This window comes from Aegilops tauschii, chromosome 7 (assembly GCF_002575655.3).
Source record: "Aegilops tauschii subsp. strangulata cultivar AL8/78 chromosome 7, Aet v6.0, whole genome shotgun sequence".
NCBI classification, from domain to species: Eukaryota; Viridiplantae; Streptophyta; class Magnoliopsida; order Poales; family Poaceae; genus Aegilops; species Aegilops tauschii.
In genome coordinates, this window is record NC_053041.3 from 269,352,417 (window position 1) to 269,377,955 (window position 25,539).

General features: G+C 49.9%; 2 protein-coding genes across 2 annotated transcripts; both read left to right on the forward strand.

The window, feature by feature from the left end:
• The first annotated feature begins 2,980 nt into the window (after positions 1 to 2,980).
• On the forward strand, positions 2,981 to 5,963 carry LOC109748946 (E3 ubiquitin ligase BIG BROTHER-related). The gene is made up of 7 exons (XM_020307951.4): positions 2,981 to 3,411; positions 3,498 to 3,786; positions 3,877 to 3,932; positions 4,642 to 4,683; positions 4,827 to 4,948; positions 5,035 to 5,143; positions 5,558 to 5,963. The coding sequence occupies exons 1-7, from the start codon at positions 3,217 to 3,219 to the stop codon at positions 5,609 to 5,611; spliced, it is 867 nt and encodes a 288-aa protein (XP_020163540.1). The 5' UTR covers positions 2,981 to 3,216; the 3' UTR covers positions 5,612 to 5,963.
• An 11,769-nt stretch (positions 5,964 to 17,732) lies between these two features.
• LOC109748954 (chaperone protein dnaJ 11, chloroplastic) lies at positions 17,733 to 18,682 on the forward strand. The gene has a single exon (XM_020307958.4). The coding sequence runs from the start codon at positions 18,020 to 18,022 to the stop codon at positions 18,443 to 18,445; it is 426 nt and encodes a 141-aa protein (XP_020163547.1). The 5' UTR covers positions 17,733 to 18,019; the 3' UTR covers positions 18,446 to 18,682.
• The last annotated feature ends 6,857 nt before the right edge of the window (positions 18,683 to 25,539 follow it).

Below are 25,539 nucleotides of genomic sequence, written 5' to 3' on the forward strand. Positions count from 1 at the left end.
TACAGGATGTGCCTGTTCGGCATCGAGAAGGCGTCCGCACGGACGATCGCGTCCGTACGGCGCTTTGGACACTAATAACTCTATTTACGCTAATCCTAATGAGGCTCGTTATGACGGTTCAGTAAGGACACGTCGTTTGATTCTTAACACTAGGCATAGAACCAATGGCCCCGAAGAGGCAAACTTAACCTGCCGTGCACATCAGATGATTCGTCTCCCTGCTTACAGTTGAGGTGGCCGAAAACCAGTCCATGCCAACACCTCGTCGAGAGTATTTAAATCCATGGCGCAGCTGTGCAAGAAACCGACGAGATGGCACAGATATGTGCTTGCAATGCAATCCAATGCTTTACTTGCCGTGAGCAGGACGGCCGCTTCTACCTTGCCGGCCGGCAAGTTTGAAGTCCGCGAGAGGGCAACCCTCATGTTGCGTTCAGTTTCAAACATCTCACCACGATGTGCATAGTCACGGACGGCGAGGATCTTAAGTTGTCATAGTCAATGATGATGGTTGAAACTTCCATGAAAAAACTTCAAATTGGGACGGCGATCCTCCTGATACATAATCACAGACGGCTGCTGGCGAATCTATAGGAAGTACTCCCTCCAGTCCTTTTTAGTCTGAATATAAATTTTGTCTGAAGTCAAAGTACCTCTAATTTAACCAAATTTATAGAAAAAATATCAACATTCATAATGCTAAATCAACATTATTAGATTCATTACAAAATGTTGTTTTATAGTATATATATTTGATATTGTAGAGTTTATATTTTTTAATATAATTTTGTTCAAACTTTGCATTTGACAAAAATCTAATATGCGGTGTAAAAATGACCAGTACGAAAAACAGTAGATGGTACTCCCTCCCTTGTTTACAAATATATAAGATTGGATATTTTATTATGGATTACATACAGTTTGAAATGAGTAAAGAAGCACACTAAAACATGTCTATATGCATTTGATTTACAAAAAAGTTAAAGCATTTTATATTTATGAACGAAAGGAGTACATATACCAGTAAAAACTACTAAAAAACTAATCACTAGCAGGAGGATGGGGCTCTCACAACTCGTTTGACATCAGGCGCGCTGCCGCCTGGATCTCCTTTGTCTAACCTCCGGCCCTGTAGCTGTGACCGGATCTGGAACCCCGTAGCGGCCTCTATCCACCCCACATGTTGCCCGAGATCCACCTTCGGCTTCAGCGTCACCCCATCTCCTGGCAACTCCAGGCGCCTGCTACATTAACGCTCCGGCGCTCCGGGACGAAGCTGAGGTTTTGTCCTGGATGCGCCTTCACGCCTGCTGCCAGCCGCGTCAGTTATTCTACGCCCCTGCCAACGTCTCTGCCTCCACGCTCGTCGTGGCTGTCCTACTCACTCATGGAGGTCCGACCCCGCCATTGGAGGATGAAGGGTGAGGCACTCGCACAGCTTTGTCTACGCCGTCTTTCCACCCCTGAGCCGACCACCGCCTAGGTACCCTCCGCCCTTGCCGACGTCGTCCATGATGGACACCACGCAGGGTAAGTGTTCGGCAAGATGCCATAGCCATTTTTTTATGCTCTCATTGTTTACTTTGAAGCTAACACAGGGGATTCAGATGAGCTTGTCAGACGATGAAACGACGATGATGAGCGCGATTCTTGAAGACATGGAGCATGTTCTAAACTTCAAGGCTTAGTCGAAGAGACATCGGGTGTTGAACTAACAGAGGCAAGGGACATATGATGTTGTACGACGACTGCTTTGCCCCTGATGCACTAATTGAACCTATTTCCACCGTCAATTTCGGATGCAACGACATGTGTTCGAACACATCTACCGAGTTGTTAGGGCCTATGATGAATAACATTGGTTTCTCTAATTGCGAGTGCACGGCTCTATGAGGATGCTTTTATATGACACGCCAGCAAATTCATGGGATGAGTACCTCGGCATGTCTAAAAACACATGCCTCAAAGCATGTTTAGATTTGCTACTAAAGTGATCAAGGTGTTTGAACCGGAGTACTTGAGAGGACCAAATGCCATAGACATAACAAGGCTCATGGCACTTGGAGAATCAAGAGGGCTTCAGGTATGCTTGAATCACTAGATTGCATGCACTAGAAATGGAAGAACTATCCAGAAATTGACTCCTAGGTGCATATGCACCTAGGAGCCAAAACACCGCGTCCAGAACTATCCATATTCTCAACACGGCCAATACGAGGGCCACTCTAAAAATCCCACCATCATTTTTGAAGCAATTACATAATAGGATCTATGAATTTGAGACTATTTCTTTAGCATACCCGAGCCTCACAATGACATTAACGTGCCACGACAGTCTTCATTGTTTTGCAAGGTTGTGTGCGGGGCGAACTACTGCATGCACTATACCATCAGTGGTCATGATTATAACATGAGGTGCTGTCTTTATATGATTATCTTCATATGCAGCACGAGTGGATCTTAGTTTGAGATGTGGATGACCGATTTTAAAGTAGAGGGTTGACTTTTAAATTATGTGGCAAGTTGAAAGTTGCAATATGGACTTTTCTCTTTATATTGGATAATTGTGCATGAGCAACAAGATATAAAAATTCCAGTACTTTAGTCGGTGATTACGTGTTTGTACAGAATGATTTCCCTTGTATTAATGTGATCGTGTAAATAAATGTTTATAAAATCCCTACCCGTGATTTACCAACCTAAATAGAAATTGCTTATTTGGTAAAAATTTTATTGAATTACCATTTTTGATAAGTCAATAAAGGATGTGACAGCTAAGACGGATTTCAAAAAGGAAAAAACAGATATAAAAGAAAAAATGGAAATGAAGAGAAGGAGGGAAAATTTATGTAAGATTGACGAAACACTCTGTCTAAAGAAATAGAAAAAGGAGTACTAGAGACAGAGATTTCAGAGCGTGAGTTTGTTTCTATCTCGAGTCTCCTGACCGACTCGGTCCCAACCAGATACCTCCTGCATTTAAAAAAAAAAAAAAACAGATACCTCATGTTTTAAGGCTATACTATAAAAAAAAAATACCTCCTGTTCAAACCCACGGCAAAACGTTTGCCTCGTCCTCATATAGCTACCGCGTCCGCGTGCGGGTGCGGTGCGCCTGAGATTGCTTAACGTTGCCACTATTGAATTTCTGCTTCCTTCCCGTCGTTGCCTTCTCCTTCTCGTCTCCGATCCCTAACTGCTCCATCTCTCCCTCCCATGGAGGGCCCCAAGGGAAACGGCGGCGAGAAGCACAGCGCGGACCAAAACCATAGCCCCAATACTCCCGCCGCAGCCGGGGCCGGAGGGGACGACGTGTCGGCCGCCGCGGCGGCCGCGGTAGGGAGGCGGCCGTTCACCGCCTTAAGCCAGGAGGAGGCCGACCTCGCCCTCGCGCGCGTCCTCCAGGAGCAGGTAAGCGTCCAGATCTACCGGGGTCGGTTCCGCCGCCGATGCTTCGTGGTTTAATTAATCTGGGGTTGCCGCGCTCGGTGCCGCAGGAGCGGGCGTACATGATGCTGAGCGCGCACGGCGGGGACGGCAGCGAGTACGATGCCTCGGACGCTGGGAGCTACGACTACTACGACGAGGAAGAGGAAGGGATCGAAGGCGACGAGGGGAGCGATTACGAGGAGGAGGGGGATGAGGACGAGGAGGTGGGCGAAGCGGAGGGGCCCGAATTGGACCCCGCGCGGTACGAGGACGACGAGGCGTATGCGCGGGCCCTGCAGGATGCCGAGGAGCGCGAGGTCGCCCAGCGGCTCATGGCGCTCGCTGGGATCACTGATTGTGAGTGCAGGAGACAAGACTTTTCGAAATTCAGTCACGTTTTCTCCCTGTCCCCTCTTGGGTTGTTGATTAGTCTCTTTGTTTCTTCAGTAGGGGAAGAGATGGAGCATGATGTTGAAGATGAGGAAGATGGGGATAGCGCACAGGTGACAGTACATTCCATTGTTATAATCAAATGTTTATTGATGTGTATGCTTTGGCAACCATGCAGTTTCTCTCTCAAGATTAGATTTGTTATTTTATTCAGGATAGCTTCAAGTTTCTGTTTAACTATATCAGTTAATTGCTCATGTTAGGATTTGCATTGTATCTTCATTATTGCCTTCTACTCATCATCTATGTACTTTGCAGTGATCTAGAATAAATAATTTCATGCCATTGATCAGATTCAGTAGTTGGTGGCTAAAATCTAGAACTGCTCTGCATTTAGTAAAATAATGTGGATTGGGTTAACACGGTGGTATATTTGCGCCTTCATTCCATTGCCTGTCGTTTGTAAATATACGGAAGACCAGTATAGAATTTGGAATGTAATTTTCCGTTCTTTTTTTCTATAAGGAAGGGGAAGCATCCTAGCCGTTGCATCCTCAAATGCACACAGCCATATCGTTTATTAGAACTTTGAATGAAATTTTTCTTTCATCATGATCTTTTTATTGCGAATAAGCATATTGTTGCTGGCATCCAGAACTAGGAACTGCTGAAAGTAATCTTATGAATCTATCAATATCCATCCCATACGACCAATTTGTATTTTTGTCAATGTAATAGTCTTATTTTCTTGTTATAATCAATCTTCCAAGCATGAAGTTGGTACCTGACATTTTCAGTATTTGTGCTTATGTCAAACTTTAGGATGCATGGGAAGATGTTGATCCAGACGAATACTCGTATGAGGTAAGTTTTGTATTTTGTACTAGAAGAAAGGGTGATTATTTGCATTTATATCTGCATATGAAGATTTAAGATTCTTTTCTGTTAAACCAGACTGAATTTCAAGATTCACCATTTGATCTTAATTTATGGTTTTGGTGTTTTAGGAGCTGGTTGCATTGGGTGAAGTGGTCGGTACGGAAAGCAGAGGTGTTTCTGCCAATACCCTGGCTTCATTGCCTTTAGTAACTTACCAAGCAGAAGATAACCAAGACAGCAACATGGAACAGTATGTACATGATTTATAACCTTTTATCTTTTCAAAATTTTGTCTATAGTCATTAAATGTTCTGATACGCGAAGTTCATTTTGCAGATGTGTTATTTGCCGTGTGGAATTTGAGGAAGGTGAATCATTGGTTGCACTTCCTTGCAAGCATTCATATCATTCTGACTGCATAAACCAGTGGCTGCAGTTAAACAAGGTACAGCCACCACCTGTCCACCCCCTATTCTTCCTTCCATAGCCGGAAAAATGTCCACCAATCTCTTATAAAAGAAAGCAAGAAAGGACCTATTGTCACACAATAAGTTCTCTTAATTCCTCCATCAAATGCGATTTCATAAACTTTCTCTCCACCATCGGCCTGCATGATGCCAATCCTCATGAAGTCTTGTTTTGCATGATAAAGCAACCATAAACAGCAATTTTATACACAGTAAGACGTGGACTTTGAAAACGCCTTACATTAAGTTACAGAGGGAGTATTAGATATTGAAGTATGAGTATACTATCCATGTTTTCCTCTAATAGCTTAAGTTGTAGAGGGAATTTGTTATTAATGGCGTATGATGAAACTGAATACTAGAAAACTGCTTCAGCCATTGCCATGTTGCAGGTATGCCCTATGTGCAGTGCAGAAGTTTCTACCCCGGGTAACAACGAGCCATGACATTCTGTTGTGGTCGTAATGATGGGCGAATAATGGGAAGAAATAGGGACAGCATATATTTTCTGATGCTGGTGAGATTTAAGCACCGGAGCTGTTGTATTGTCCAAAGAAACTAGCAAACAAGCCTCGAGTTCGTCTCTCTGCTTTTCAGCCCAGCAGACTCGGACACATGTACTTCTGGACTTCACCGTGATGCTGCTTTGTGTATCCTGTTAGGGGCTCATGGTCCATGTATGATCCATTGATGTAAAATAGCTTAAATTTATAGCCATTCTTTGTTAGACGCTAGTTGCCCATTGTGATTTCGTGGATGTAAAATAATTATTATATTTATAGTCATTCTTTTACACTTGATCGCCTGTCTTTAGCCTAGCTACATGCTTGAAAGATGACAGCGTTGCTGAATAATGCTGGATGGAACGTTGGTGCTTGCCCAAGCTCTGAAATGATGATCGATTTTCCAGATGCAACATGCCACTCTGAAAAAGTTTTGATATTTTGAACCTTTTAGAGTGTGTTTCCGTGGTTCACTGTGAAAAAGGGATGCTCAGACTTCAGAGTGGTTTGGGGCTTGAAAATTTGAGTCTTCTATAATAAACAAGTGTTCCTGGTACGCCGCCGCCAATTATAAACCGTCGTGTGCAGTAACATAATGTAAAGGTTTGAACAGTTGAAGAGAAACACATCTACTCAAACAATCTAAAGGATAGAGCAATTTCTTATAATTACTCGCTCTGTTCCTAAATATTTGTCTTTCTAGAGATTTCAACAAGTGACTACATACGAAGCAAAATGAGTGAATCTACACTTTAAAATATGTCTATATACATCCGTATGTGGTAGTTCATTTAAAATATCTAAAAAGACAAATATTTAAGAACGGAAGGAGTAGTTTATAATTAGTAAGAAAAAGTTTGCGGTACTGCTTGCTTTATTTGATGGTATCGGAATGGTATCGCAACTTTTTAACCTTTTTCTTATGAATCATAAGAACTTGTCAGGATGTCCGAAATCCCTCAAACTGGTTCGAATGTCCGAAATCCCTCAAAACGGCACCAAAACGAGGAGGTTTGTGGAAGTCCGGACGTATGTCAGGTAGGACTCCGATAACACGGGCCCATAAAAAATGAGGCGGAGCCTGCTCAACAATTTTGCCATTGTTTTCGCACAACATGTTGTCCTTTCCCACTGCCTATGCCTCGTTCACTGCCCCCTTGTCCCTGTTAGAAGGGAGAGAGGGATTGGCGGAATATGATGGATTGTATTGCTTGAGCCTCGTGGGCATATATATAGAAGTACAATGATTAATTTGGAGTACAAGATAAGGCAAGAACAAATCCTAGTCTATCTCATTTTTCTTAATAATCAATATACTCAACATCCTCCCGCAGTCACAAATGGTAGCGACGTAGACGATGAGACTGGAGAAGAATTCGAGGGCAAGCTGACAGATACCCCCCACAGCCGTAACGGTCGATGCATCACGGAAGTCGTGGCTGGAGTGGAAACCGACGAGGTTGCTCAAGTAAGGTGATAGCCCTTTGTGCCGATGTCGATGTAGCCGAGAGCCTAGGGTGGTGTAGCCGTGCTTGAGGTAGCCGTGCGAGGGACGCCATGGTCGAGGTTGAGTCGGGGCCGATGTCGAGGTAGTTCCTGGACGCCGAGTCGCCGTGGACCGGGAATAAGAGCGGCGGCCTGAGGAGGCGGCGGCGGCGGCTGCTAGGTCAGAAGCGCGGTGATGGTGCTCGAAGTAGGCGAGGAAGAACCCAAAAGCGTGACAAAAGACCGGCGCGGACGGTGGCTTTCCTGCGCCTAGGGAGGTGCGACGCATACCACGTAAAAGTCGACGCGTGGGGACGATGGAGTGGACGGCGTGCCGCGACGCTATGGCCCAAAGGGGCGATGCACCAGCAGCGCACGGGTCGGGGCGACGGCAGGAAAGACCTCGAAGCGGTTGCAGGGACCGCATGCCACACTCACTACGGTCTGACGGGGCGACGCAGTGGCAGCGCGAGGGTTGGTGCAGCCTCGCGGACGGCCTCGGGGCGAAGGTTGACCGCGGGCCGCGGCACCACGGCCCGAAGGGGCGACGCAACGCGTGGGTTGGTGCAACCACGAGAACGGCCTCAGGGCGGCGGCGGAGACCACGTGTCGTGGCGCTATGGTCCGAAGGAACGACACAACTTCGGTGTGAATCGATGTAGCCACGGGAAAAACCATGAGACGGCGGCGATGCGACCCGACGAGGCGAATGCAACAACAGCCCGTTACTCGATCGATGTAGAGATGCGCGTACTCAGTGATGATCTTCACAGAATCCAACACAGGCATGCACTTGCAGTTGATCAGACCACCGGAGGGCATGCGTATGATCTTCATAAAATTCAACACAGGCACGCACTTGCAGTTGGTCAGACCACCGGAGGACATGCGTCAGGCAGCTGGACGTAGCAGGAGCGTGCAGCCGGACATGGACACGCGTAGTGCACTGTGGCCGGCTAACACGCGCACAAGTACGCAAGCAGACGTAGTAACACAAAGTGCACAAGCACCCATCAATCCATCATGCACGCCCTGCATGTTACACAGCCACGCCATGTGGATCCCTGGGCCACCGCGGGCGCTCGAGCAGCCACCACGCCACGCGAGGCGCGTGAGTGGTCGCGGGCCACGCGGCGAGGCCAAGAGAGCCTTTGTTGGAGTTGTGTCGAATATAATGTATAAGGTAGGTTACAGTTGGACTTGAGTAGTATTGTGTTTAGATAGGATATGGAGTCGTGTCGTAGTAGGACACTTGTATCCTAGACTTCTCATATGTAACAGGGCTAGACACATGATGTAACATATGCCAACATAATAGCACAGGCGCGCAAGGGGGAGCCGGCGGAGTGTGCCGGCACCCGGGTGGCCGGTGTGCGTATTGTGACGGTGTCACGGGGAGGAGCGCCCATAGTCAAGCCCCGGGATGTAGCCATATCGGTGAACCTCGTTAACAAATATCGGTGTTGTGCCTCGTGTGATTGCTTGGTCCTCGGATGATCAACGGTATGCCTCAGATTTATTCTAACAAGTGGTATCATGAGCAAGGTTCGAAGGATCCGCGGAAGTTGATCTAGAGGAAGTGGAAGATATCGTTGGAGTTCTGCAGAAGCGATTGCAGTCGGAGCGATCTAAGAGCATCTCCAGCCGCGCCCCCAACAAGGCCCCCCAGGCGATTTTTCGGCCGCCGGCTCCAAAAAACTGGTCCAGTCGCGCCCCCAAGGGCCCAGTTTTCGCCGGCTCGGGCCGAAATTGGCGCCGGCGGACCCAACCCGAACCCGGCGCGCCGGGGGGCGCTCGGGGGCGCCGGGCGAATCGTTTTTGGCGCGAAGAGCCGCGGGCCCCCCTTGCTAGCGACTCGAATCTCTTCTCGCCGCTTCGTCGTCCTCATCACCTCGTTCCCCGCGGCTAATCAATGCCAAAGCTGCGCGCGCTGCCGTGCCGGTCAGCCTCCATTGATGCCTCACGGGCGGCGCAGTGAAGGCCGGGCGACGCGCGTCCCCTCGCCCGCCACGCGTAACGCGCCGGCCATGCGTACTACGCGGCGCCTCCGCCTATATAAGCCGACCACCAGCGCGCCGGACACACGCACAGATCCTCCACCACCGACGCGCCCATTTCTCCCCCTTCCTCCCTCGCCTCCTCTCGCTGTCTCCAGTTCAGAAGAATGGCCGAGCGCTTCCCAGGCGACGCCGCGGCAGCGAATGGCTTCGGGCGCCGCCATCTTCACGAGGACGAGGCTCGCCTCCTTTTCGAGGCCGAGTACCCGGTCCCGCCGGACATGCGGGTGCCCGGGGCGTGGAGGATCAGCGCCGGCGGCGTGCCGGTGCCACCACCACCCACCGGGGCGGCGCGGCGTGCGGAGATCGCACGTATCCGCGCGTCCCTGCCGCGGGCGGCGAGGGAAGGCCCGCGGTACACCCTCGACAGCCCGCTCTGGGAGCCCTACTTCCGCCGCCGCCACGCCGAACAGCTCGAGGCGACGAACGGCGTCGTGCCCTCCGGCAGGCTCAACTCCGAGGGCCGGCGCCGGTGGTGGGGCGTGCTCGGCCGCACGTTGGAGGCCGTCCTCGAGTACATCGAGGGCGGCAACACGCCGCGCCTCGAGTACCCCTCTCCCCCGTCCTTCTCACGCCGTCGTGAGAGCTCCTGGACGCCGAGGCGCATGGAGCGGCCCGGGGCGTCCTCCTCCTCGTCCGGCCGCTCGTCCGGCTCTCCCTGCCTCCGCCCCGTCAAGCCGAAGCCCCAGGACACGCCTGTCAGCGCGCGCACCCGCAGCTCCGGCGTCCGCATCGGCGACTCCACCCCCTCCGGCCGCTTCGTCCTCGCCGAGCCCAAGCCGGAGCCCGGCCTCCCCCCGGAGTACGAGGAGATAGCCCGGCGCGGCTTCTCCGACGAGGAGGCCCTACAGTGGACGCGGGACGACTACTACCGCGACGAGATGGTCCGGCAGCGCCGGGCCCTGGAGGAGATGAAGCCCGCAAACGTGGGCGCGAGGACGAGCACGGCGTCGTGATCCTCGACAGCGACGACGACGAGGACGCCCCCGGACCGTCCAACCCGCCGCGCCAACCAGGGGAGGGATGCAGCAGGGACGGCGGCGGCGGAGGCGGCGACGACGACGATGACGGCGGCGGCGGCGGCGACTACATGCGGTTCTACAGCCTCCTCGGCATGTAGAACTGCAAGGGCGGGCGGCGGGCGGCGAGGAGCGGCGAGGGAGACGGCGAGGAGCGGCGATGAAGACGGCGAGGAGCAGCCCCTAGTAATTTTTTTCTTTTTTTTTGTAAAATATGTTTAAATTTGAACGAACTCGCCGATGTTTGCGTTAAATTTGAGCCATGTTTGCGTCGTATTTAAGTTTTTCAAAAAAAACATGGGCGCCGCGATTGGGGGGCATCACGCCCCCAGCGCGCGGTTTAGCGCCGGTGCGCCCCCAGGGGGCGATTTTTAGCCCCTCCTGGTGGGCCAGCGGCTGGAGATGCTCTAAGAAGCAGAGGTGTTCCAGCGGTTGTGATCTTCTCGGAAAAGTGAATCAGATCGAGGCGGCGGCGGCGTAAACGTGCGGCAGCAGGAGACTTGCAATCGGACGGATGGCACAGGCGTGGCTAGGCAACCGTGAAAGGTGTAGCGGCAGATGGCTGCGTGGCCCAACAGGGGTCTGCCAGTGTGTGTGCTGGCGGGCTGGTCCAGGTGGGGCTGTCCGAGCCGGCAGGTGTTCGGGACGAGGCGCAGGCACGTACGTACGTGTGGCTGGTTGCTCAGGAGCGTTGCATGCACGTGATTTGTTTGGAGAAAAAGAGGACCGAGTCCTCATGTGAGACATGGAAAGAGGCAGCAGATCGATTGGGCGAAGGAAATATCCATTGATACGTCCATTGGAAATAGCAAGGTTGTGGCTAGGCAAAAGCTAGCATGGTGAATTGAGCCTAGTAGCTAGTACACGTGAGGACTAGAATGTTTTTTGGTTGGAACTGCTGTAGTATGCGGAAGCTGTTCGTGTACTTGGGGTATCGCGTGGAAAGTTTGGATAATTTTTCACAGGGTCAGTCATATGAAGAACCATGGCGCCAACGGGTACCAGGTCTGAGGTGGAGAAGTTCAGGAACTGAAAACCTTGGGCTATGGCAGACAATGGTGGAAGAATTGTTGGCACAACAGGGATGCTTGAGAGCATTGCGGGAAGTCATGCCGGCTAAGATAGAATTATGTGTGATGGATGAAAATTCGCGGAATATGATTTGGGAGCCTCGAGCGTGTCATACAGTCGAACGAGTTCAGCTGGGTCGGACTAGATAGTCTGGTGGATCGACGTGGATGTCGGTCAAAGCAGAAGACGGCGGTGATTTCGGCGACGACGACATAGGAGCGTGATGCTGATGGTGGCCGACTTCTGGGGCGTGGAAACACGTGGCACAAGCCCGAGGCTTGTGTGACTTCGACAAGACTATGGTGCGAGATTGATTCAAGGTGGTGTATACACGGAGCTTGAAGTCGATGAGGCGCATGGGTGGACCGATCATCTACCACGGAGTCATGTTGAAGGTGGAGCTGGAGTCTGGATGACTTCACTCAGTGCTGGATTGAGGGGCTACGGCGTAAGTCGACAGAGAGTCGAAGCCTATTCAGCGGGAAAAAGTGAGGGACACGTAGTTCGGACTGGAGCCCAGTGGTCTGATGGAAGCGTGAAACTCGTCATCGGTCGGTGATGATCGGTGGTACTCTGCAGTGGGGGTTGAGTGGTGTGGTTTCGCGACCCTTGAGACTCGACCAGGACAGCGGAGGCTCGACGCGGTAATAGCGGCGAGGCGTGCGGTGCGCACGGGGCATGGAGACGGGCCAGGGCTCTAGTGGTCATACATGTGGTGAGAAAACTGTGAATTTGACTCGGGATGACTACAAGCAACGGTGAAATTCCTTCGTGTTTCAGACAGGCGGTCAAGAAAGGAGCGGTGATGTTGAGTTCAGGCAACTCTTATGTGTGACCCCCAATATGTGAGTTGTTCATTTTCACGCAGGTCAGTGATCAGTGTGTGATGGCGTTGGACTGATACTCTGGAAGTTGGGAGCACAAACTAGAGTAACAAGGAACTTAATTTTGCCCGAGTGTTGACTATGGTCAAGAAAAGAAGGGACTACAAGTTGCAGGTGGAGTCATATGGAGTCTTTGGAGTAGCAGCGGTACTCATGTGATAAACTCAAGTCCAATGTACATGGAAGTTTGACACATTGACGAATTCAAGGTGGTGGAGAATATTCGCCAAGGTGGAGTTTGTTGGAGTTGTGTCGAATATAGTGTACAAGGTAGGTCACAGTTGGACTTGTAGTAGTATTGTGTTTAGATAGGATATGGAGTCGTGTCGTAGTAGGACACTTGTATCCTAGGCCTCTCATATGTAGCGGGGCTAGACACACGATGTAACCTATGCCAGCATAATAGCACAGGCGCGCAAAGGGGAGCCGACGGCGTGTGCCGACGCCCGGGTGGCCGGTGTGTGGTATTGTGACGGTGTCACGGGGAGGAGCGCCCGTAGTCAAGCCTCGGGGATGTAGCCATATCGGTGAACCTCGTTAACAAATCTCGGTGTTGTGCCTCGTGTGATTTCTTGGTCCTCGGATGATCAACGGTATGCCTCAGATTTATTCTAACAGCCATCATAGGATTGCGCGACGGCCGCCGTATCAGCGGCGCATGTGAAGCCACGAGCGCCCTCTGCCGATCCACTCGAAGACAATGAAGGCGCTGATGGAGTAAACACAACTCGTAGAGGATGAACAGACCGTGATGGGCGACGCAAACCGATCTATAGATCGAAGAACCAAAAAGAACACCGATTAAGTGAGTGGAGAGAGAGAGAGAGAGAAAAACCCCAATCAACAGATTGGAAAAAAGACTCTTTAGGGCAGCCGACCAACACGGTCGGCGGACTAACCCTATGGGCGGCTCGGCCCCCCGCGATGGTCATGGAGGCCGACCGCCCCGGGGGCGGCGCAGTGCGGCGGCTAGGGTTTGGATCGGTTAGGCTGATATCATGTTAGAAGGGAGAGAGGGATTGGCGGAATATGATGGATTATATTGCTTGAGCCTCGTGGACATATATATAGGAGTACAATGATGAACTTGAAGTACAAGACAATGCAACAAATCCTAGTCTATCTCATCTTTCCTAATAATCAATATACTCAACAATCCCGTTGACCACCGCCACAATGGAGCCATCAGAGGAGCCGATAACGATGTTAGACCAAAAAATATAAAAAAATGTTTAAGTTGTACTCCCTTTATAAGAGCGTTTAGACTTATATTTTTTTACGAAGGGAGTATTTGAAAAATGTTTAACATGTATTCATAAAAATGTTCAAACCAAGTATTTTTTTAAATGTACATTGTGTAATTTTTTTGGGATGTACATCATGTATTTAAATATATTCAGCGTGTGTCATAAAAATGTTCCACTGTATACTATAAATGTACAATGTGTATTAAAAAATAGACATGTGTTGAAACAAAAATAAAAATAATAAACCCAGAGAAAACCGGTAAAGAAACGTCAAAAACAAAAAAAAAACCGGTGGAGAAAAATAGAAAAAGGTAAGGAAAACACCGAGAAAAACTCGAGCTAGAGGCGTTACACTAGTGGGTTAACCCACTCCCTCGTGCCTAGAGGCGAGACCGAGTTACGTCTAGCGACGGGCGAGAAATAGGCCTGACGCTTGCGAAGAGTGATACATAGAGCGTGTTTGGTTGTCATCTATGAATATGCCTGCATTGCATGAATGTCCCAATTAAGCCTGGCTGAGGGAAAACATGAAAAAAATATTCAAAATCTGCACCTCGTTTGATTACCTGCATCGAGGCTACCTGCACTAGGGATCGGTTTTGGCATGGCGTTTGGTGTCCTGCATTGTTTCCGCTCATGCAACTACACACTATATGGTTACATACATGGGATATGATTGAGAGCTAACACTTACCGATAACACGCAAAGTTACACTAGAGTGCCTTGCGACTGCTGTGGACGGTGACCGTGGTGCCGCATCCGACACGATGGAGTTGCGGGCGAGTGTTACAGTTAACACATAGAGTTATACTAGAGTGCCTCGCGACCGCGGTGGACGGTGACCGTGGCGTCGCGTGCGACATGACGGTGTCACGGGCGAGCGGTCCTGCCGGCACCGTGGTGAACTAGTTGCTAGCGTCGTCGCCGCGGAAAAAGTCTGTGCAGAGGAGCGCTGAGGTAGAGGACGGGGGAGGATAAATGCAGTGCCTGTCAGACCATGACGACTGCGGTGGACGGTGGCCGCGGCGCCATGTCCAACACGATGAGCACGTAGTCGTGGGCGAGCGACCCCGTCAGCGTTGCGACGAACTAGTTGCTAGCGTCGTCACAGCAGAGAAAGTCCGGGCGGAGGGACGAATAGAAGGGCGCTGAGGCAGATGCATGGCAGAGGAGAAAACATACAGTGCGAACGCCATGGCAGCGTCGGTGTAGTAGGACAAGGGAGAGGAGGCCGAAAGGAATGACGTCGGGGACGACACCAGTGTAGTAGGACGGCGTGAGGAGGCTGAGAGGAACAATGCCGACGCAGTGTAGTACGATGTGGGCGGGAGGCCGAGAGGAACAACGTCTACGATGGCGTCAGTGTAGTACGATACGCGAGAAGAGGCCGAGAGGAAGATCACGCCGTCGGTGGTGACAGTGTAGCAAGACGCTGGAGAGGAGGTCGAGAGGAACAACGTCGGCGATGGTGCCAGTGTAATAGGACGTAGGAGAGGAGGCCGAGAGCAGGATTAGAAGGGATGAAGAAGATTAAGGAGTGTCACTAAAACATTATATCACACACATACGCATATGTACAGTTCGTGAGAAAGATATAGATTTACTCGTCTAAGATTGTCGAAACAGAAAGAAAACATGTAATAGGGAAGTCGTGTGGAAATGTGAGATGAAGCTACCGGTGAGAAGAAATTTCAAAAGGTCAACTGTGCGTGATGAATGTAACAAAATTTGTCCAAAATAGCTTCAAACATGAACACGAAATTGAACATCTACAACGAATGAACCACAAACCGATCGTCTGAATGGAACCATAATGCCAAAATGCTTTTTTTTCGTGTAGACTTTACCTCAAATCGAAGCACCTTCTGTAGATTAGAATGGACTAATAAAAGTGGACAAGATTAGGAGTTAAACAAACAAACATGTGCATCTTCAAGTACACCCATATTCGAGACAAAACGTGACTTCATCACTCTGCGCTCGGCTGCATCCTTCGAGCCTGGCTTGCTGGAAACTGCCTATTTTAACGTTTCAAGCGAGACAGATCCAGAGATGGATTAAGGTTCATGCTATGGAGACCCAACAGTAAATGAAGGCAACAATATTTTTTTTTTGAGAAATCTCGCCGACTTTATTGATTCGCAATGATGTTCATAGGTACAAGACGTGGGTCATGAGGGACACCCAACCAAACATGTCTACCTATGCCTAAATTACAAGCAAACTTGACGAGATTGTGAGCTCGAAATTATGATTTCTACGCTCATGCAAAAAACTACAGGAAAGAAAACTAGATCTACAAGCCATTATTTTATGTATGATAGCTGCATGAGCCCCCCTAGTCCCCATGTTGATGTCGTTAATGACCCCTTGGCAATCTGAGGCCACTGTGAAGCTCTGAATGGCAAGATCCTCGGCTAGAGATAGCGCTTCCCTGCAGGCATATGTTTCTAGAACAACCAGGTCCGTGATTACCCTGGTAAACAATCACCGAAGATCCAAGATAGGTGCCATCACTGTCTCGGCAAACAGCTGCAGCCGCACCTCCTTGTCCACCTCTCGCTATGGCTCCATCCACGTTCAACTTCATCATACCCTGCGCTGGAGGCAACCACCTATTCGATTGTGCGTGAGAGGCACTCTCGGTGCAACACCCCTAGCCAGGCTCACTGTCATTTGGTCCAGTTCATTTATGAAGGTGTTCACAAACCCAATGGTTTGTTGCGGGCTTTGGAAAATCCCCTCGTACACAGCTTTCCTCCTTGAAAACCACAATGCCCATAGTGTAGCAGATATTTTTATGAAGCTCATATGGTCTAGCGATTTAGATAGCTCGAACAGCCATGACTTGGCACTTGGATCTTGCATCTCAGACATCTTAGAGACGAGCTCATCCTCGGCCCGAGCCCACACACACCTTGACATGGAGCACGAAAGCAATGCGTGCCTCCATGAATCTTCGCCACCACACAATGGGCATGCATTCTGAGTTGCCATGTTTTGATGACGAAGAACATCCGTAGTAGGAAGAGAGTGACGTGCTAGCCTCCATAGGAAAACTTTAATCTTCGGGGGCACCGGGATATTCCACAACTCAGACCATGACTTCTCATCTGCCGTGCTTGATGTTCCACTTCTGCCTTCTAACCATTCCTCCCACTGAACATTGGTTTTCACTAATCTGTAGGTAGAGCTGACAGTGCTGTTCCTTTTTTCTCTGGTAACCACGCCCAAAAGCCCTCGGTGTTGCGTGTACAAACAGTAAATGAAGGCAACAATAATTTTTTTTGGAGAAATCTTGCCTGACTTTATTTTGCGAGGGAAAACAGAGTTTTATTTCATATTTAGAGAGTTACAGTCGAGAGGCAAAAGATCATCAATACACGGTGGTCCAAGGTGCATCCACAGAGTTGTGGTACATTCTATACGACTATAATTTGCCAAGCGATCGGCAACTCTATTTTGATTCCTAGTTAACTTCTGGAGAATAAACATCCTCTCTCTCATCAATTCCTTAATTTCAGCCACAAGATGACCATAAGCAGAACGAACTAGTTCATCCCCTGATCGACACTCGCCTGACTTTATTGATTGATAATGATGTTCATAGGTACACGAGTTGGGTCATGAGGGGAACCCAACCAAATATGTCTACCTATATCTAAAGTACAAGCAAATTTGGTAAGATTGTGAGCTTCGAAATTATGATTTCTACGCTCATACATAAAATTACATAAGGTAAAACTGGATCTCCGCGCCATTATTTCATGTACTATAGCTGCATGAGGCCCCCTCGTCCCCATGTTGATGTCAGTAATGGCTCCCTGGCAATCTGAGGCCACCGTGAAGCTCACAGTAAATGAAGGCAACTAAACAACACACATGTTAAGGTGTATGCAGGCTATCAAATCCACCCATGGTGTTTACATAGGAGACTCGCTATGGACGCTCTAGAATAGGTGACTTGATTTTCCTGGCTCGCCGGAACGCGGTCCGGCCCGGCCCAGCCCTGTGAACGAGGACGTGTGCTTCAAAAGGGCAAAAGAAAGTCTGGCTTCTAGATGGAAATTAGGGCCGCCGCACACACCGCCAGAATTCGGTGTGCTCTCCGCCGTACTAGGAGCAGGGAAGTCGGCCGAACCCGCGGGCGCGCGTCCCATCGCGTTGCCTTGCCCCTACCCGCGCGCCAGCGATTCAGTGGGCACCGCCGCGCCCAAACCAAAATAGCCAGGATATTATATTACCCCGTATCGACGTGGAGATCCCGGCCCTTGCCTTGCGCGAGGCGAATAGGCATGGCTATGGTAGGCACTCACGCCCACATGACGCCGACGTGCACGTCGCTCGCTCCCTCTGTCGACCCACGCCCCAGCCAGATCACGATGATGCCGCGGCTGACTCACAGCCCCGACCTCCCACGAAAACAAATATCAACCAGCGCCAAGCAGCCCGCTGCGTTATAAAAACAAACCCGGCCGGGAGCCAACCGCATTCCCGTCTCCCCTCACCTGCCTACTTTTCCTCTGCTCCCCCGACTCATCCGTCCGTCTCTCCCGTTCTCTCTTCTCAGATTTGTGGATTCGTGTGATGATTTCACCGCCCCCGGTGATGCAATCCTCCGCGGCGAGGCCCGCCTTGGCCGGGTTCCGCCATGCCGCCGCCTGCTCCAGCTCCCGCCGGACGGTCCGGTGCGCGGTGGCCGTCGCGTCGGCGGCGCCGGCCGGGAGGTGCACGCTGTACGAGGTGCTCGGGCTGCGGGCCGGCGCCACGCGCGGCGAGATCAAGGCCGCCTACCGGCGACTGGCTCGGGAGCGGCACCCGGACGTGGCCGGCGCGGCCGGCGACGACTTCATCCGCCTGCACGACGCCTACGCCACGCTCTCCGACCCGGACGCCCGCGCGCGCTACGACCGCGACGTCGTCGTGCAGGCCTACGCGCAGCCGCCCGCTGCCAGGCCGGACGGCGTCTGGGGCCGGCCTCGCCGCACGTGGGAGACAGACCAGTGCTGGTAGGCCCGACCTCCATCGATCCAGAGCTTCGGCCTTGTGAATAGCCACCACTGTAGCAGCGCTCGCGCGCTCTTCCCCACGCGCGGCCATGGCCGCTCACCATAGATTTTTTGTTACGGTGACCCAACCATGCGTCTGTACATGTAAATCCCCACCTCTTCTTGATCTTCTGAATGTGCAGTGATCTTCAGAATCAAAAATTAACCTGTGTTAATATGCAATAGCAGCATCGATCTGATACACTTCGGGTCGACATTGTTTTCCGGCGACCAAAGCCGTCTCTGTTTCTTGGCTGGCAAACCAGGATTGACGACGACGTGCTACCGTCGGGTTATTTATTCGATGCCAGCCAACGATTGCCAATTGGGTGGGTGGCCTCAAATTCCCCTCCTCTGTCAAGGTCAAATATGATCATCGACAACCGACGCCTCCGTTGGTCCACCTCTTCGCACAAGCTTAAATATACCACTAGCAATTTGGATAAGGATTTTACTGATGCGTTGGCCTCGTCGATCTGGTCTATCTCAACGACAAAAAGTGTTACTTTGTGGAATTTCGCGGCAAATAAAATTCGTGCGGCAATCTCAGAAACGTAGTGTCATGACATGGTACAGTAATTATGTGCGATTTTTAATACTACTCAAAAAAGTAAAAAAAATAATCAAATTGCTTCTGACTTTATGGAAGGACCCACGATCTGTTAATTTCTATTTCTCATTTGTGCAACATCTCGTCATGAATCTTAGCTAACGGACTCAAGTGAACGAATGTATCATCCATGGAATTTTCCTATAGTAATTTTTTTTGGAGCAGAGGTCCTTGTCCGGCCTTACGAATTAGGCCCTTAGGTAACCAGAGTACATGACAACAATTTACGATCAAAGAAGAAAGGAAAAGTAGGTTCGATACAAGGCGCAAAGGCCAAAAACAAGGGAAGCGGCGCATGGCAACTTGGATCTCCATCGCGGAGACACGCTCCGGCTATCTCTCCTTAGCCAGCTGCAGAAGGAAGGGTGTCCTCCATGTCCCGTTGATTTGTTGTCCGAAGTTGATGCCATATAGCACGCAACTTGTTGATATAGGCTTCAAGTCACAGGCTCACGGCTGACTGTCTCCCAAGAAGCTTCCATAGCTGCCATGGACAATGTCTTTACTCTTTACACACCAAATAGGCCGGGCGCTTAGAGATTTTGCCCTCAAATAATGCTTTTGTCCATAGTGACCAAGCAATCCCCGCAAAACGCCAACCAAGCTAAGCGTCTCTTCGCTATAGGAAGTGCCTTGAATTAGCTCGTGAACATCCGCAGAACCTCTCGGGTTCCAGTTACAACACGCGGCCTTTCTAACCGCACTCCAAACGTATCGAGTAACAATGCATCAGACTATGCTATGGTCGCACGTGTCGTCATGACTGCACCATATACATTTGCCACCGAGCCTTCCAATTTCCTAGACCCATTAAAGTAAATAGTCCAATATATGTTATCGTGCTTCTCTTCAGGTGTCTGCAACTCTATCCAGTTGTTGATGAAATCCACAAGAACTTGAAACTTGATAGCTGTCCTTGGCATATATTTCAGACTATGGGGTCTAAACTCAATGGCCCACTTGGCCACTCGGCCTGTGGCCTCTCTATTCTGAATAATATCTTCTAAGGGAGCAAAGCTGACCACAGTAATGGGATGACCAAGAAAATAATGCTTCAGCTTACGACTAGCCATGAACACCCCATACACCAGCTTCTGCCAATGTGGGTATCGCTGCTTAGACTCAATTAAGACTCCACTGGCATAATAAGCCGGCCTTTGAACTGGATACTCCTTACCCGTCTATTTTTGTTCCACTACAACCGCCACACTGACGGCTCTGTTGTTAGCAGCCACATATAAAAAGCAAAGGCTCCTTCTCAATAGGAGCTGCAAGAACCGGCGGCTCAACTAACTGTTTTTAAGCGCTTCGAATGCCTCATTAGCAGCATCACTCCAGACAAAACGATCTGTTTTCTTCATCATTTCCACTACAACAGGCGACTTATAAACCAACTTAAAGCTGCGATACGACCCTCCAAACACTGGACATCATTGACGCACGTCGGCTTAGCCAAGGAAGTGATAGCTTTGATTTTCTCCGGTTTAGCTTAAATACCTCTCTCAAAGACCAAAAAACCCAAGAGCTTGTCTGCAGGCACACCAAAAACACATTTGGCCGGGTTAAGCATCATTTTGTAGACCCAGAGATTATCAAAGGTCTCTTTCAGATCATCCAACAGAGTCTCCTTCTTTCTAGACTTCACAACAATATCATCTACATAAGCATGAACATTACGTCCAATCTGATTATGGAGACAAGTTCTGGACACAACGCTGATAAGTCGCCTAGGCACTCTTGAGCCCAAAAAGCATAGACACATAGCAGAAAGCTCCAAAAGGTGTGATAAAAGCCGTCTTCTCCTGGTCTTTAACTGTCATCTTAATATGATGATAACCAGACTAAGCATCCAAGAAGCTTAAACGCTCACAACGCGCCGTAGCATCTATGATCTGATCGATACGGGGAAGAGCAAAAGGATCAGCTGGACAAGTTTTATTAAGGTATGTGTAATCCACACACATACGCCAAGTGCCATTTTTATTAAGTACTAGCACCGGGTTAGCCAACCACTCAGGATAAAAAACTTCAACGATGAACCCGGCTGCTAAGAGCCGGGCCACCTCTTGTCCAATGGCCTTACGCCTCTCCTTATTAAAACGACGAAGGAATTGCTTGACCGGCTTAAACTTGGGATCAATATTGAGAGTGTGCTCAGCGAGTTCTCTCGGTACACCCGGCATGTTTGAAGGCTTTCATGCAAAGATGTCCTGGTTCTCACGGATGAACTCGATGAGTGCGCTTTCCTATTTCGGATCCATATTGGCACTGATAGTGAACTGCTCAGATGAGTCGCCAGGGACAAAGTCAACCTGCTTGGTATCATCCGCTGATTTAAACTTCAGCAAAGGGTCATGCTCTGTGGTTGGCTTCTTTAACGGAGTCATATCAGCCGGGTCAACATTGTATTTATAAAACTTAAGTTCCTCTGTGGCATAGGCAGACTCAGCATAAGCAGCATCGCCTTCTTCACATTTCGAGGCTATCTTCCTGTCACCATGTACTGTGATGGTACCCTTGCGACCCAGCATCTTAAGCTGCAGATACACATAACAAGGCCATGCCATAAACTTGGCGTAAGCTGGCCTTCCAAACAAAGCGTGATAGGGACTCTTGATTTTAACCACCTCAAACCACAATGTCTCCGCCCTGTAATCATAGTCATTGCCAAAAGCTACTTCCAGGGCAATCTTACCAACTGGATATGCCGACTTACCAGGCACCACACCGTGAAAGACTATAGAGGACGGTTTAAGATCTTTATCAGTCAAATCCATACAGCGAAAAGTATCATAATAGAGGATATTAATACCGTTGTCTCCGTCCATAAGCACCTTAGTGAATTTTTAACCTCCAACCCGAGGGACTACCATTAATGCCAGCTGACCCGGATTGTCAACCCGGGGCGGGTGATCCTCACGACCCCATACAATTGGTTGCTCTGACCACCATAAGTATCGAGGTACCGTCGGCTCAACTGCGCTTACTGCTCGTTTATGAACCTTCTGATCTCGCTTGCACATGCTTGTGGTGAAAACATGATATTTTCCACTATTAAGCTGCTTTGGATTACTCTTATACCCTGACTGTTGTTGCTGATTATCCTGATTGGGCTGCTGGTTATAACTGCCCTGACCTTGATATCCGGAATTTGAGCCTCCTCCTCCGAAGCCGGGCCCATGAGAGCCGGATCCTGACCCACCGTGCGGGCCATTATTGTTATTGTGGTCCTGATGAAAGCCGGAGTTCTTGTATTCCTTCATGATAAAACAATCTTTCCACATATGAATCGATGGTCTATTCGGAAGACTGTGCTTTGGGCAAGGCTGGTTCAACATTGCCTCAAGGTTGAACTTCGGCCCTCCGAACTGAGGTGGTTTTCCCTTACTATGCTGATTGTTATTCTGTGTGTTAGTATTGGCCACAAAGTCTGACCCGCCGTCAGTTTGCTTGCGCTTACCGTTATTGCCTTGATTATGCCCTGTCATGTTTTGCAGCTGTCCTTTTCCATTGTCGTTCTTCTTCCCCTTGTTGGACTTCTCCTCATCAGACCCAGGATCTTTAGTGTTGTCAGAGTCGGCGTATTTTATAAGAGCCGCCATGAGCTCTCCCATGTTATTGCAGTGACGTTTAAGCTGCCCTAACTTCTGCTTGAGAGGGGTGAAACGACAATTTTTCTCCATAATTAGAATAACTGAGCCGGCGTTGATGCTATCCGATGAATGGATAATGGCGGAAACCCGGTGAACCCAGTGATGGGCTGACTCATCCTCTCGCTGTACACAAGCATCCAGATCGATGATCGATAGGGGCTGCTTACACGTGTCTTTAAAATTCTGAATAAAGCGCGCTTTCAACTCAGCCCATGAATTGATAAAATTAGGGGGTAATCCCTTCAACCAGGTTCGAGCCGGCCCATCCAGCATCATGGTGAAGTACTTGGCGCACACAGCATTGTTAACAACCAACATCTCCATAGCCAGCTCATAGCTCTCAATCCAAGCCTTAGGAGGTTGATCAGCTCTGTAATCGGGCACCTTTCGAGGGCCCTTGATGTCCTTAGGCAACCGCTCATTGCGAAGATCCGGCACTAGGCATAGCACACCCACCGTCCTGGAAGTCATCCCCGCCTCCACAGACGCCGAAGGATTCAACTGAAGCCGTTGATGAGCCGCTAATTGAGCCGCCAGCTCCGCCTCTTGACGTGCCCTAGCCTGATCCATTAGGGCCTGAACATTGTTATCATCACGTGGCGGGTCATGCCCACGGGGCGGGTTACGTTGCCGCTCGCTGCTGCAAACTGCCGGCGATTCAATGCGCCGGCTATAACTTCGGTTGTGGAGGGGAGTTGAATGAATTCGCTCACGGCTATATGAATAAGTCGCCTGTTGAGCTACTGTTGTCTGAAGAAGCTCCACAGCCTTCCAGGCCTCGACCGCAGTGGGAGTAAGGACGACAATTTTACCCATGGGTATGGGTACCCGCGTATAACGTACTCGCATGGGCAGGGTATGGGCACAATTTTATACCCATGGGCAGTACCATACCCTACCCGTTAAGTCATGGGTAGGGCACGGGTATAGCTTTGTACCCATGGACATACCCATACCCTACCCGTTTATGCTGATATGTGGACCTTACACGTTAAGTGTGGCGTGAGCTTGTGAACCTATATTAAAGTTTTCACCAATTGTCAATTTGAATTGAGATAATTGCCATGTAATCATCTATTTCTTATTGAGTTATGATTTTTTTTGTGAAATGTGATATCGATGAATATAAAATTATGATAACTTGTGTACTGTTTGATCTACCTGTTGGGTATGATGCCCATCGGATATGGGTATAGGTAAAGGTTCATACCCATGGGTATGGGTATGGGTTGAATTTTGTACCCATTAAGTACATGGGTATGGGTATGATATTGCTCTACGTGCCCCATACCCTACCCATTGCCATCCTTAAGCGCGAGACTCGCCTTCTATTGGAAGAGCCGCTAGCCGCGAAGCCGCGACAATCATGTTATCCAGCGGGCTGGAATAATGACCCATAGGTGTTAGCACCTGCTGAGGCGAGGTTAAGTCCAAACGAGGCGGGTCTGTTACACGAGGTTGAGCCGTCGCCCTGGTCATGGGCGCCTCAGCAGCCCGGGTCACACCGGGTGGGTTACTTGGTCCCGCCCCAGGCGTATTGAAAAGATTCCTCGCCTCAAACTGCGGAGGTAGACGACTCTGGTGCCTCCTTCGAAGAACAACATTTGACGCATTCTGATCCAAGTTTAACCGGAAAGCTTCTACTTGAATCCGTTGTGACTCCGCCTCCAACGCAGCTCGCTCCGTTGCCATCCTGGCATTCTCAACATTAAGCTCCTCTCTAGCTTGAGCTACCTCATCTCGTAGTTTCGCAACTTCCACATTATGCTGTGCTTGAGTCACCAGGGTTACCTCTGCGGCCAACAGAGTCGCCAAGGCATCCAAGAGCTCGGATAAGACCTGAGCCGGCGGGCGCACAGGGCCGCTTGCCCCGGCCGTTGCAGCAGCAGTTGAACTATAGACGTCATGGCTGCAGCAGTCGACGATTGTAACACTGGCTGTGTGCCGGCCATGAAGATTGCAGCTCTGCTTGGCGGCTCATAGCTAGAGCTCCGTAATACTGTCACCATTGGAATAGCCCCCAAGCCCGCCGTCTTGAAGTTGATACATCGACTCGGTTTCGCCAGTTGACGACTCATCACCTGAATAGATGGCTGTCTCTCCACCAGACATGGAACCTTCCTCAAGATCCGCCCCATGAACAAAGCCAACGAAAGCACGCTTCCGGGCGGGTTGGACCTTGGCGGGTCTTGCATGCCAAGCCGACTCAATGGTGTCGGTGCAGGCGTCCGGCTCAGGCTCTGACTCGCCAATTTTGCCGATGAAGACATGAATTGCGCCAAAGGGGACCCGGTACCCGTACTCGATTGAATCGGCCTCGGGACCCCAGCCAACGTCGTCGATGTAGATCTTGCCGCAGCGGCTCTTGGTTATCTGGCCCACGGCGTATCCCTTGATCCCTGAGAAGCTGCCCTTCAAGAACTCAAAACCGCCGTGCTCTGGCCCCATGGTGGGCGCCAACTGTCGTGGATTTAACACGGCAAATTCCCTAGTGAAAGGACTTAGGTGTAGCCATCGCAACTAGGTTAGCTTGAAGGGGTTGAACGGGACAAAGGACACAAGGAGTTTACCTAGGTTCGGCCCCTCGCAATGAGGTAAATGCCTATGTCATGATTTTAGTTGTATTGCTTGAGTGTCGATTACAAGGGAGCGAATACGCTTGACCTAGTTCTTGATTGATTGTTTCTTCCTTTAACCCGTCGCCAGGTCTCACCTTTATATACACAAGTCGAGACCCGGAGGCTTACAGAGTCCCGACCGTCTCACACAACGTGACCGGCTCGGTTTCTAACTAAA

Bases quoted from the DNA above. Each gene is read 5' to 3' on its own strand.
- LOC109748954 (XM_020307958.4), top strand. From the start codon at position 18,020: ATGATTTCACCGCCCCCGGTGATGCAATCCTCCGCGGCGAGGCCCGCC.
- LOC109748946 (XM_020307951.4), top strand. From the start codon at position 3,217: ATGGAGGGCCCCAAGGGAAACGGCGGCGAGAAGCACAGCGCGGACCAA. The intron at 3,933-4,641 runs GTGACAGTACAT...GTCAAACTTTAG, and splicing joins AAGATGGGGATAGCGCACAG to GATGCATGGGAAGATGTTGA. The intron at 5,144-5,557 runs GTACAGCCACCA...GCCATGTTGCAG, and splicing joins AGTGGCTGCAGTTAAACAAG to GTATGCCCTATGTGCAGTGC.